This window comes from Lolium perenne, chromosome 4, assembly GCF_019359855.2.
Source record: "Lolium perenne isolate Kyuss_39 chromosome 4, Kyuss_2.0, whole genome shotgun sequence".
Taxonomy (NCBI): Eukaryota; Viridiplantae; Streptophyta; class Magnoliopsida; order Poales; family Poaceae; genus Lolium; species Lolium perenne.
The window spans coordinates 18977840-18991465 of NC_067247.2; the positions used below are offsets into that span (position 1 = coordinate 18977840).

General features: G+C 44.8%; 2 protein-coding genes across 4 annotated transcripts; one reads left to right on the forward strand and one right to left on the reverse strand.

The window, feature by feature from the left end:
* Positions 1 to 576: 576 nt before the first annotated feature.
* LOC127323693 (uncharacterized) lies at positions 577 to 4271 on the forward strand. Its single transcript, XM_051351801.1, has 2 exons — positions 577 to 3530; positions 3640 to 4271. The coding sequence occupies exons 1-2, from the start codon at positions 617 to 619 to the stop codon at positions 4023 to 4025; spliced, it is 3300 nt and encodes a 1099-aa protein (XP_051207761.1). The 5' UTR covers positions 577 to 616; the 3' UTR covers positions 4026 to 4271.
* A 943-nt stretch (positions 4272 to 5214) lies between these two features.
* Positions 5215 to 11156, reverse strand: LOC127323700 (vacuolar protein sorting-associated protein 9A). 3 transcript variants are annotated; one of them, XM_071818478.1, is made up of 8 exons: positions 11021 to 11156; positions 10800 to 10938; positions 10554 to 10697; positions 8948 to 8974; positions 8011 to 8190; positions 6960 to 7239; positions 6130 to 6520; positions 5215 to 6039 (listed from the first exon to the last, which is right to left on the reverse strand). In XM_071818478.1, the coding sequence occupies exons 1-7, from the start codon at positions 11119 to 11121 to the stop codon at positions 6345 to 6347; spliced, it is 1047 nt and encodes a 348-aa protein (XP_071674579.1). In that variant the 5' UTR covers positions 11122 to 11156; the 3' UTR covers positions 5215 to 6039; positions 6130 to 6344. The 3 variants fall into 3 exon arrangements, with proteins under 3 accessions (XP_071674579.1, XP_071674580.1, XP_051207772.1); XM_071818479.1 differs by lacking the exon at positions 8948 to 8974 and having other exon boundaries at positions 10527 to 10697; XM_051351812.2 differs by lacking the exon at positions 5215 to 6039 and having other exon boundaries at positions 6391 to 6528.
* Between the last annotated feature and the right edge of the window lie 2470 nt (positions 11157 to 13626).

Consider the following 13626-nt stretch of genomic DNA (forward strand, 5'->3'; position numbering starts at 1 on the left):
CTATGATTTCGAAGGGGGGGGGGATGTTTGGGATTTGAGGAGAGATGTAAGAGCAGGCAGTGCAGCACATGAGCTTGGTTTGCGCCTCCACGAGGGCCTCCCGGCGGCAGGCAGGACTCGGGAGAGCGAGGAGGATCTCATCGCCACGCTGGACTTGGGGAAGAACGGAGAAACAGAGCGGCTCTGTTGAACGGATTGGGGGCATTATCGTCTGGAGTTTTGCCTCACAAAAATCAGGTCATGTTATTCGATTAAAATAAATTAAGAAGGGCAAATTATCAATGTGGCAAAGTAATACGGGGCAAAAAATAAATTACAATGTAAAAGAGGGCATTAGATAGAAGTCCAAATTAAAGAAGGGCAAAAAATAAAATCCCACTTTTTCTGTACACCATTAGTTGTGGTTTTTGTCCTGAACCGTGCGTGTTTGAATGAGCCAGCTCGGTCTGCTGGCTTCTACAGACCGTGTCGCTCGGGCAAGGACTTGATAGCATGGCTGGCAAGGTGATCGCTGCACTTGTGGCTTACACGAGTGTGAGATTTTTCCGAGCAACAATATAAATTCACCACTACCCCTGCTAGCTGTTCACACGCACACACAGGTAAATATAGCTCAATGGCCTCACCCACCATGTCTGCCCGCATTCCCGTCATCTTCCTACTAATCCTACTCTCATCCGTCTCGTATTCTTCTCCCAGTCCGACCAACGGCAGCGACACCGACCTCGCCGCCCTGCTGGCTTTCAAAGCCCAGCTCGCCGACCCTCTCCGCATCCTGGCCACCAACTGGACCCCCGGCACCTCCTTCTGCCATTGGGTCGGTGTCTCGTGCAGCCGGCGCAGACAACGCGTCACCGCTCTGTCGTTGCCGGAATTGCCTCTTGTTGGATCTATCGTGCCTCACGTCGGTAACCTCTCTTTTCTCTCCATCCTCAACTTCACCTACGCCAATCTCACTGGCTCCATCCCAACTCAACTGGGTAGGCTACACCGTCTTAGATATCTCAGTCTTGCAGGAAATAGCCTATCAAATGACATACCCGCCGCCCTAGGAAACCTCACACGTCTCGAGTTTCTGCATCTTGCTTTGAACCAATTGTCAGGCCAAATCCCTCCAGAGATGCTCATGCATATGCACAACCTTAGGAAGATCTCTCTGTTCGGAAATGACTTGAGTGGCCAAATACCACCGAATTTGTTCAACAACACACCTTCCTTGATGTTCATCCATTTCGGAAATAACAGTCTATCAGGTCATATACCACACTCCATTGCATCCCTATCCATGCTTGAGATCTTGGTATTACATGTTAATCAGCTGTCAGGAACAGTACCACGAGGCATGTTCAACATGTCTATGCTGCAATGCATGGCACTCGCAATAAACAATAACCTAACGGGAACGTTTCCGAACAATCAAAGTTTCAGCCTCCCAAAGTTACAATATTTTGGGTTGGCTGGTAACAATTTTTCTGGTCAGTTTCCATCAGGGCTTGCATCATGCCAATATCTACAAGTAATGTTTTTGTCCGATAATCCTTTCGTGGACGTTGTGCCAACATGGTTAGCCAACTTGTCAAACCTCGAAATTCTTCTTTTGGATTTTAATCACGTTATTGGGTCAATCCCGGCGGCCCTAACCAATCTCACAAAACTTGATACACTAGACCTCGCAAACAACAATCTTACGGGGGAGATTCCACCGGAATTAAGTCTTATGCAAGAACTCTCATATTTGTATCTTGGAGGCAATCAATTAACAGGTGAAATTCCAGCTTCCCTCGGTAACTTATCCAAATTGTCTTTCCTATCTTTGGGGGAAAATCACTTGTCCGGCCAAGTACCACCAACACTTGGAGAAAATACAGCTCTGTACACGCTTGATTTGTCAAAAAATAATTTAGTGGGAAACCTAGACTTTTTCTCGGACCTTTCCAAGTGCAGACAACTCCAGACACTTTATCTATATGGAAATTCTTTCACAGGCTTCGTCCCTAGCACTGTTGGGAATCTCACTTCACTAGCCTATTTTGATCTAGCTTACAACAAGTTAACAGGCGGACTTCCGGCAGCAATTTCAAACATAAGCAGCCTTGAATTGATAGAAATCTCTAACAACCTATTAACCAAGCCAATACCAGAATCTGTAGGTATGTTGGCGAATCTCGTGCTGCTTGATGTATCTTACAATGACATGTTAGGCCATTTACCAATACAGATGGGTATGCTCGGGACTCTAGAACAGTTGTTTCTCCAATCAAATAAGTTCTTGGGCTCTATACCAAACAACTTTGGTAATCTTAGTAACTTAGAATACATTGACTTGTCTAAGAACCAGTTAAGTTCAGCAATACCTGCAAGCCTTTTCCACCTAGATAAACTTATTGAAATAAATCTTTCTCATAATTCTTTTGTTGGTAAACTACCGGCTGATGTTTCTAGTCTAACTCAAATATATCAAATAGTCCTTTCTTCCAATCTCTTGTTAGGAAGCATCCCAGAATCATTCGGGGAACTTAAGATGCTAACTTACCTAAATCTATCATGTAATGCCTTCAAAGGCTCAATTCCGGGTCCACTAAAAAAACTAAAAAACTTAGCATCATTAGACCTCTCATATAACAGTCTAACTGGTACTATTCCCATGTTCCTTGCCAACTTTACCTATATGAAAATTTTGAACCTCTCATATAATAAGCTAGAAGGACCAATACCTGAGGGAGGTGTTTTCTCAAACCTCACATTGCAATCTCTTATCGGGAATGCTGGGCTATGTGGTGCTCCACGACTGAGAATTTTACCATGCCTTGAAAGTTCTCACCCAAATTATAGACACTTGTTGAAATTTATACTCCCAACACTCACATTAGCTTTTGGCTCCATTTCCATTTACATGTACATATGGTTCAGAAAGAAAATTAAGAATGGAGAAGACAAAGCTTATGTTGATCCAACTGATGTATTAGGCCATCAAAGAGTCTCATACCATGAGCTTGTTCGCGCCACCAATAGTTTCAGTGAAGAAAATATCTTGGGATCCGGAAGCTTTGGAAAAGTCTTCAAGGGGCAAATCAGCAGTGGGTTGTTGGTCGCAATAAAAGTTATTGACATGCAGCTAGAGCATGCCATCCAAAGTTTCGACGCGGAGTGTCGAGTGCTTCGTATGGCGCGACACCGCAACCTGATAAGGATACTTAACACATGTTCCAACCTTGACTTCAGAGCACTAGTGCTTCAATACATGCCAAATGGCAGCTTAGAGATGCTCCTTCACGGTTCTGAGAGTACAAGAATGCGCTTGGGATTCCTAGAGAGATTAGGGATCATGCTCGATGTGTCGATGGCCATGGATTATCTACACCATGAGCACTACGAGCTGGTCTTGCACTGTGATTTGAAGCCTAGCAACGTGTTGTTTGACGAGGAGATGACGGCGCATGTGGCGGACTTTGGCATTGCAAGGTTGCTTCTAGATGACAACTCCATGACAAATTCGAGCATGCCTGGAACCATTGGGTACATGGCACCAGGTAGTTAATTAGCTAGCGCAACTGATTTCTAGTTAGACCATTGATAAATTATGACTCGACTCAAATTAACATGGTTGTGCAACTACATTTAATTTTTATTCTCGTGCAGAGTACGGATCACTTGGAAAAGCATCACGGAAGAGCGACGTTTTCAGCTACGGGATAATGCTCCTTGAAGTCTTCACCGGAAGGAGACCGACTGACAGTATGTTCGGTGCACAACTAACCCTTAGGCAATGGGTTCAATGGGCATTTCCTACAAATCTTGTCCAGATTGTTGGTGGTATCCAGCTATTGCAAGGCTCCTCTCTTTCTAGCTGCAGCTTGGACGATGGCTTTCTTGTGTCGGTATTCGAGCTTGGTTTGCTCTGTTCCAGCGAGTCACCTGACGAGAGGATCACGATGCGTGATGTGGTTGTGACGCTGAAGAAAATCAAAGCCGAGTACATCAAACGGATAACAACGACGACCTCACGCAGCACACACACTGATTGATCTCCTTGTTGCTTGCTACCATCTCATCTAACTATGCCTGCTCGGAGGCTTCATTGGTTTGTATTGTATATTCCGCAATTCTGGCGTGCAAAAAGATTTGTGATATATAGCTATTTTGAGCCTTCGGTAGGTTAGATGTTAGTTCCAAATAAAGCACACCATCAGTAATCAGGTCAACAATGGAAGCATAATTGGGCATCATAATTGTGAAAATCTATACAGATGCAATGGCATGTATCTTTCTCACATGGCTTGTGTTGCATACAGCTCAAGTACAGACAATGTCAAGTTTCAGCTTGTCCTATCTTATTGCTCACTATTTGCAAATTAGTTTTCCCTATGAGGAATTATTTTTTAATAGAATGAGACTACAGTCTACACAGGAGAAGAGCGAGAGATAGTCCTATCTTTTGCAAGAACAGGGGTGCACTGTTGTTGATGGACAGAGAAATGGGAATGCTGGACCCTCAAGATACAGCAGGGCCTGCATTTCTATGACATATCTGTGAAAAAGATGCATATGAGGTAACTCGTACATGACACCAAAATGTAAAAGTATGGATGAGCAGTTGAAAAAAGATGCATGCCCAGGAAAGTAATGTCAACGATTCAAAATAATTACAGGTCTAGACATGAAACTCGGGTGGTGGAATAGTATGAGCTTTCTGAATAAAATTCAAAGGGCGTAGTGCTAACGGGTCTTTATTAGTTATTTGGAATTATATCTAGCAAGTACAAAAAATATTACTCCGTACATAGAAAAGGTTTAGTTACTTACCGCTCTTCAGAACACAAGCATTTCTTCTTGACCACATAGCATTGATACAAGGCCTTTAGTAGAGGGTCCTTCTGCTTTTTTTTTCGAGAAAACGCAAAGAACATTTGCGCTTCATTTCATTGAAAATTAAGAGTTTGGGTTACATCCTCCTAAGAGGGCCCTTCTGCTCAAACATCCCTTTGCCCCTTCCCCTTCGGTTTCAAACTGGAAACTGCATAGTATGACCTCCCTGTGAATAATCTTTCTTGATTCAATTACAATTTGAATGCTTTGTATCCAAAACATTACAGAAGAATAGAAACATCATATACAACAAAGTTCAGCAAGCCATTTTAATCAGGATTTTCGATTTTTTTGGGGAACATCAGGAGGGTTAGTCCTCTTGATAAATTTGATTCAGAGCACGGGCTGTTGTTCTTTCTATCATTTTGTACAAGATTTGTGTGCCAAATAGCAATGTCTTTTAGTTTACACAGTACCAGTTTCAACAGTTCAATCCCTACAGAGATGAAGATTTCAGAAGACCTACATGATCAGGAAAATGTTACTTGTACTAGTGCAGTCGTAACTTCAGACTTACGTTACCGTGACGGTGTGTTACACCTTGTCCACGGTACAACAACATGAAGTTCTCAAAGTACTTAACAAAACTCTACAGAACATTGTCAGACACAACTTTGCTAAACAAACATACAAAAAAGCTTTAGACATTTGTCCTTCCTTGACAAAATGTCTTTACCAGTAGCGGTCCAGAAGTGAAAGACCAGAAGAGAGAGACCCAACTGAGAGCCAGCTGTACTGTAGCAAGGTGTAGGACATGCAACCAGTTGGAGATTGACTACTCAGGTAGTATGGGTTGCAGCAGCATCAATCTGCACCTGCACGCAGTACTGATGTAGGAAACTTCGACGGATGCATATTGAGGGATTGGCAAACAAAGCCAGAGCAGACCAGATTACGCAGGTAGTATGGGTTGCAGCAGCATCAGTCTGCAGCTGAGTGCAGCGCCGATGAGGAGAACTTTGACAGATGCTTATCGGGGGAATCACCAACCCGAAACATGAGCAGACCGGGGACATAGGTAACTAGGAGGTGTCACTTGCGATGCTGCAGCCAGGCGCACCGAGGCAGAGGGTGTATCTTTCAGCACTGAGAACTTCAAACGGATACGACCGGCAGCTGCTAGATGCAACACCCAATGCCTATTCTGAAGGTATAACGAGAAGAACATCCGGTCTGCAGAGATGTTGCAAAAGGCTACCCATTAGGCAGCTCGCAAAGGAACAAACATGTGTCTTAATCTCTGAAGTCTCTTTACGGTCATACCTGTAGCCCATCCTTGGGTCCTTGTTGTGGGTGCATTGATTGCAGTAGCACGAGCAAGCATGGCATCAAACCTCGTGCGTATTCTTCCAGCTGATGGAAAACTTTGTACACGTGTTTTACACCATCGCACTGGTGTGACCGTGTGAGTGACATGGATATGGAGGTAGTTTTGTAAATCAACCGATACCGTCTCTGGACAGCATCTTCGCATCAGTTCAGGGATCGTCATCTACTGATGCAAGGAGTTGATCCTCGTCTATGGATAACTTCCTTAAAGCTTTAGACAGCGATGTGTATCTGGTGACTACTTGCCTGTAGAGCCCATGCAGCTGCTTGAGTTCTGCTGGAGTCAAACTTTCAGTTTCCGAGTCCATGAAAGGGAATCTGGAACCTGCTAAACTGAAAGATTGTGATTATACAGCAAAAAGCAAGCAAAACTGAACCTAAATTGTCAAGCGGATGAAGAGCATGACAACCACTAAAAAGAAATCTAGAGATATAATATAGCTTCAGAAAAGAAAGTTCATTTACAGCCACTGAGCATTCTTAGTCCCTCCATCCCCAAATTGAGTCAAAAAGTCAACACTTTTTAAGTTTGACCAATTATATATACTAAATAATTAAGATCTACAATACCAAACCAATATCAATAGATCCAGTATTCAAGTATTGACTTTTTGACCAAATTTATATGCTACCTATTTGGGGACGGAGGGAGTACATACAACCAGAAGAAACGACATTATGCACAGGGGAAACCTTATATGCCTGAATAAAAACTTATACTAAGCCAAACTGTTTCAAATAAGCAGAAAGTGTTAACAACGGACCTTCTGTATCAGTTTGCTTTTGTAGACCCCTCGTAGATGTTGCCAATCCTTGCAGACTACTAAGGCTTGCAGCACATATTTGAGTACCTAGTTTTGCAGTTTCCATATGCATCTGAAACTCATTCTCTTCCATGGATAGCGAGCGGCCATCAACATTAACTATAAACATCTTTGCTGAAATGAGGTTTGTGAGATAGTATTCCACTTCAGAAACAAGCTTAGTTTCTCTTCTAAAAAGCTGAACAAACTTCAGATTTGAGTGCAGATGAGGAGGATTGGCCTGCATTAGTTTTTCAGGTAGTTTGTCAAATGTACCCAATAGGTTCAGAACCTATTTGTCAAACAATAGGTGGATAAAACAAAGTACCACAAAGACATGAAGACATATTGGTGTGAACTTATATCCTCCCTAGTCCCTACAGAGTCTCATGTACATTGGTGAAATCCAAGGAAGCCAAAATTAAAATTATAATTGATAATCGTTCAGAAAAGGGGAAAATAACTTCAAGTGACAATGAACAGCACCAATGAAAACAGATTATGCAATTTAATTGCACTGTAAGATCACGACAAGTTCACTTCACAATGCGAACATAACTAAATTGGGAACTGAAGGTACTCTTTTTCACAGTTTATAGCGATGACTAAATGGAACTGAAGACTCAATGTTAATCTCCTGCCGTGTGGTAAATTAAAATTCAGTGAAAAATGGAATCTAGTGGCGACGCCAACAATAACCAGCGAATCCTTCAATACTACAAAAGGACAATGAGCGAGCAAGCCTGGTCACTTACAATATAATATTTACCAAAAAGGTGAAAGTAGGCATCAACAAGGATCACATTGCATTTTATAAGCAGTGCTTCTCATTTTAGCAACAACAAACATAATATTAATGAAGAGGTGAAGACTGAAGACTTCTTCTGATTCAAAACCCTAACTACAGATCCTAAACAGCTAAGTCTAAAGAATACTATTTTTGGTTCATTGCTACAAATCTTAATGAGAACAATTGAGCAAGAATGAAAACATCATAGAAAGAGAAACTTGCCTTTATAGTAATATAAATGAGAATTGGAAGAAACTCATCAGCCCCAGATGGTGTTCGGTCATTTGACATGGACACGTTTAGCAGCAAGTTGTTGATGACTTGGCAACAGCTCATAACACATAGAAGCTTATCTCGTGGCGATTTGAAGGAATTGATCTTCTGTAACTCTTTAACTGCAAGCTAGAGTGGCATGTGAGATCATAGTTAGCTTTGGTCATGGTTCTATGACTGAAAGGTTCAAATTAACGTGGAGTATCAGAGAACTTCATATGCTGATGAACCGTTTAGATAACGCACCATACAAAAATGATGAATTTTTACATGTAATTAAAAGGAAGAACATGAGCAAACTAACAAAAGAAACTGGAACAGAATAACAGTTAACTATTTTCAATCAGGTCTACCATATATTCTGCAAGATGTCTAGAAGGCAATCCTTTAAATTTATTTGATTGGTGTGTATAGAACTATCCAAATAAGTAGACACATATTGTCAAACCTAAACTGGAAAGTTGAAATTAACGTGGAGTATAAGAAAACTATTGATGTCGATGAACCAGTTAGGTGCCGCCCGATACAAAACAGTGACATTTTACTATGTAATTCAAAGAAAAAGCATGAGCAAGGTAACAAGATAATCTGGAACTGAATAACAAGTAAGTAACTATATTCAATCAGGTCTACCATATAGAGTATTCAACAAAATGTCCAGAAGATAATTCTTAAAAATTATTGATTGGTGTATAAAGCTATGCAGATAAGTAGGCACGTATTGTGAAACCTAGAGTAACACGGTCAATTACAGGATTACATCATGAGAATGCAGTCTGCAAAGCCACACACATAACGAAAAATCCGCAACACAAACCTACTGTTTCCACATGAGACGAGCTTATAAAGCTTTAAACGCAACCGAGAACAGAGCAGACCGGCTTACCAGCCACGAGGCCTCGTTGTGCAGGACCTTGGGTATGTCCAGGTGTTGAGGCCTCACGAACCGCTGCAGGAGGCCGATCCTCCTTACATAAATTCTACAACAAGGTGGACACTCCATGGGTACAGTTGATTTGGAATACTTATTACAGGGAGCATATTCCCCATAGCATTGCTCCATGTGGATCATTTTGGTGGAAGGAGGTTTTCAAGTTAACACCTATTTTTAGAGGAATTGCAACAGCCAAAATTGGAGATGGCACTTCTGTATTATTCTGGAAAGATTTATGGTTATCACATATTAATAATGAGGAATTCCCAAGAGCCTATTCTTATGCCATCAGGGAGGATTCTTCAGTTAAGGAAATTCTAACTGCCTCCAGGTTATCAGATAATTTTTTCCTCCCTCTATCTCCAGAAGCAATGAGTGAACTAAGAAGGCTACAAACACAAACTTTGGATGTCACCCTTACAGGAAATACCCATGATACCTGGACATATGCTTGGGGGTCTGATTGCTACTCGCCAAGAATGTATTATAAATTCTGCTTCAAAGAGATTACACCCCATTGTGCCTTCAATGGATCTGGAAGTCCAAATGTACACCCAAGCTGAAGTTTTTTGCCTGGTTGGTTTTATCTGACAGGTTGAATACACGCAACATGCTTAAAAGACGACATTATCACATCAACTCATCATATGACTGTGTACTTTGTCACAAAACACGTGAGGAAACAATCGAGCACTTGCTCTTTCACTGTGAGTTCAGTACTTCCTGCTGGACTGAACTGAACTTCCATTGGCAACAAAGTGGTACAAGATTACAGATTATTGAAAAAGGGAAAGAACAATGGAAAAGCTTGATGTTCATGGAAATTTTCACTGTTGGAGCATGGTGCATATGGAAGGAAAGAAATGACATGATCTTCAAGAACATAGCTCCGACATTGCAATCCTGGAAGAGAAGGTTCAAAGAGATTTTCCCACTATTAATTCATAGGACCAAAGAGGAATTACATTCCTTTATTCTTGATCTCTCAAATAATCTCTAGGAAATAGTCTTGCTTCCTCACACTTTGTTTTTGGGGATACTTTCCACTTTGATGTACAGTGTATGATGTAATTTGATGTAACCTGATATCTTATAGTAATACAAAAAGAAAACAGTAGGAGCCTTTCCTACTGTTAAAGCTTCAAAAAAAACTATATATGTCGATGGGGAACCAGTTAGGTGCCGCCCGATACAAAACAGTGACATTTTACTATGTAAATTCAAAGTAAGAGAATCTGGAACTGAATAACAAGCAACTATTTTCCATCAGGTCTACCATATATTCTGCAAGATGTCCAGAAGCTAATTCTTTAAAATTATTGGTTGGTGTATAAAGCTATGCAGATAAGTAGACACGTACAGTGAAACCTAGATTACACGGTCAATTTACAAGATTACATCATGAGAATGCAGTCTGTAAAGCCACACATAACGAAAAATCACCAATCGCAACACAATCCTCCTGTTTCCACATGAGACGAGCTTATTATAAAGCCTTAAACGCAACTGAGAACAGAGCAGACCGGCTTACCAGCCACGCGGCCTCGTTGTGCAGGACCTTGGGTATGTCCAAGTGTTGAGGCCTGACGAACCGCTGCAGGAGGCCGATCCTCTCCGAGACCTCTGCGTCAGCGGCGGCGTCCTCCGCCGACGCCGCGAAGGTGCGGTCGAAGAGCTTGGTCATGATGTACTTCTCGAGGCCCTGTTTGGCACGCACAAAATCAAAGGCAGAGGCGTTCAATTAACCGCGATGCGACGAGAAACGTCACTTAACTGAAATTCAGCAGGGGATGTATGTTGAGACCTCGAGCGCGTGGTCGATTTCCTGGTGGGTGGCGTTGGCCCAGAGGGGGTGCTCCCTGAAGGCCGCCTCCATCGCCGCGTAGAAGGCCTGGACCCTGGCGCCGTCCTCCTCGGCGTCGAGCGAGAGGGAGGCGAGGAAGCTGCGGGCGTTAGGGTGAGCTCGTTGATCCAAGTAAGCAGTGTGCGAATTCGTTTGGGGGAACGGCGGGTGGGGTGGCTGACCTCTTGATGGAGCGGAAGAGGCCGGCGGCGGCGGGGCGGCGCATCCGGTCGAGGAAGCCGTAGAAGTCCACCCGCGACGCCGCCGAGGACGGGCTCTCCATCGCCGCCCGCCCGCCCGCCCGCGCAGAGAGAAAGAGAGAGAACGCCGGGGAGCCGCAGTCGTATCCCTACAGTCACCAGTCTGAAGAATCAAAAACTTCTGAAAGCTCTTTTTTCTTGACAGGTTTCTCTGAATCCTCTTTTTCTAAGGCCACTGACTTAATTAAATAGCAACCAACCATATGTACTCCCTCCGTTCCATAATTTTTTACTAGCTAAAACCACAACAAGAATTATACTAAAACGGAGAGAGTACATAATAATAATTACTTGTGTTCCATGTAGTAATGGCACTGGTTGCCGTCTCGTGGCATCTCCATCGCCGAGATGCACAGGTCAAACTATGAAAAATCAAACCAAAACCAAAACTCACGCAATTCATATCAGACCAGACTATGAAAAATCCAGATTACACTCAATGTAAAATTCCCGTTGTTCGGCCCAGTAAAACGATATATTCAAACAAGGTATTCAGTGTGTCATACTTCCTCTAGTATTACAGATCTTCCTGGACTCCTCCATACTGCAATCATAAATTACACACGGTAATTCAAGTCGAAAGAACGCACAGGAGCAAACAAACACGAATCCGCAAATGGATGGACAGATGCGGATTTACCTGCATTGTATAGTCAAGCTTCAGCATCTTGTGGACAAGGATCATCACCATAACGAGCGATGAATCGCGGTCGAGTTGATCTGCAGGCTGCTCCTCCTTTTCCTGTGACATGGAACAATGGTACTTGGCGCAGTCATCAGTGCAAACAGCAACTCCTCGTCTGATGAAAATGCTGTAACAATTAGCAGTGGCGAAAGGGAGAGGTGACCAGGACAGAGGCCTCTACCTCAATGAAGTGATACTCATGGTTCTACCTCAATGAAGTGATACTCATGGTTCATCTTGTTATCAGCAACACTATAGTCCGAAACTTTTGTAGCACTAAGATTGGCTGTTAGTGTAGCGGCATAGGCATCTTCCACTAGGCATTGAAGTTCTTCGAGCAGTGCATTCGCTGAGCAGAAAGAAAAGGACAGCATAGAGGTTAACTGGAGTTCAGAGACATAAGAATTTACTAGTGCAACTTGGTGATAATTACTTCAGAAGCAAACCTTATACATCCGACACTATAACAGCAACAAAATGAAGAAAAAAACAAGAAATCACAGTGGAATTGTGTGCCATTCTTATAATCTTTAGCAGAATTTGGAGCCAAACAGCCCGGTACTGGACAAATAAATAGAGCAGGGACTATCCACTGGCTAGTCAGCATTAAGATGATATTTGACAGAGACCTCTTGGGAACATTAGTTATAGTTATTCTATCATATAAAACATGTTCGGCCTTCCTGTTTGACATAGTTGTGTCTGAGCATTAGGGCTAATGCTGCCTATTCTACCCTAATATGCAGTTTTCTTCCCTTTCCAGCATGAGGATATGAATCTCTAGATAAAAGAGCTTTTGTACTATAGTAGGACCCTCCCACATCGAGAGGGAGACTTGGTTGGGTGAAGATGTGCCCGCTCCTAGCCCCACCCTCCCACCTCTAGCCCCGCCGCCGCCGACAAGCCCCTACCGGTAACCTCTCCTGCCCTCCACCCTCCTAACCCCGCCGGCGCCATGCCCTCCTCCGACGGGAGCAACGGCGACCGCCACCACCACCGGCGCGGCAACCGCCGGCACGGATCCGATGGCGCCTCCTCGAGCTCCGCCTCCCGCTCCTGCAGCCGACGTGGCTCGCTCCCCACCGCGCGCCCCCACCCCCACCCCGACGGTGCCGCCGCAGCCCACGGCTGCCACGACGGCCGAGGCCCGCCGGACCGCGCCGCCGCCGCCACCACCGCCGCGCGCCCGGACCTCGCTCCGAAGTTCACCGCGCCTCCAACACCGCGCCGCGTGGACCAGATGCGATGGTTGGGAGCAGCCCCGCGCAAGAACCACCAGCGCCGCCGCCCTGGCCCCGGCCGCGTTGGAGCCCAGCGGCGCGCAGCGCGGTGGAGGCAGGCTCGCTTCCGCTGCCTCGAGGCCGGCCACTCCGTGCGCGATCGCCCGAACGAGATTCGCTGCCGTAGGTGCCTCCTTTCAGGCCACGGCACTCGCGGCTGCACACCGGAGCAGCGCGCCCACGACGACCGCGCTCGCGCAAGGCAGATGGTCCAGGGCGGCGTCCCCAGGACGGCCGACGCGCGTCCAGCTGCGCGCAACCCACCCCCGCCGCCGCCGCCAACAACACACGCGTCGCCTACACACGCTCCCCCTGGCGCCGCCGCTGCGCCCTCCACCGACCCCGACGATCCGGTTCGAGTCATAATCTCCCGCTCGGTCGAGATCGAGGAATCAGAGAGGATGCTCCAGCGTGCGTTCGTGGCGACCATCACGGGCACCAGGCCGGAGGTCTCCGTCGACCAAGTGGAAGCGCTGCTCTGTGCCTCCTTCGAGTTGGTCGTCGGCGAGTTCTCCGTCATGTTGCACCGCCCCGAGGATTTCCTTATCCACTTCCACTCCAAG

Excerpts from the sequence above, each read along its gene's own strand:
- LOC127323693 (XM_051351801.1), top strand. The coding sequence starts at position 617 with ATGGCCTCACCCACCATGTCTGCCCGCATTCCCGTCATCTTCCTACTA. Across the intron at positions 3,531-3,639 it reads CATTGGGTACATGGCACCAG|AGTACGGATCACTTGGAAAA; the intron begins GTAGTTAATTAG and ends ATTCTCGTGCAG.
- LOC127323700 (XM_071818478.1), bottom strand. The coding sequence starts at position 11,121 with ATGGAGAGCCCGTCCTCGGCGGCGTCGCGGGTGGACTTCTACGGCTTC. Across the intron at positions 8,191-8,947 it reads ACAACGAGGCCTCGTGGCTG|CTTGCAGTTAAAGAGTTACA; the intron begins GTAAGCCGGTCT and ends ATGCCACTCTAG. Across the intron at positions 7,240-8,010 it reads TCATTTATATTACTATAAAG|GCCAATCCTCCTCATCTGCA; the intron begins GCAAGTTTCTCT and ends AAACTAATGCAG.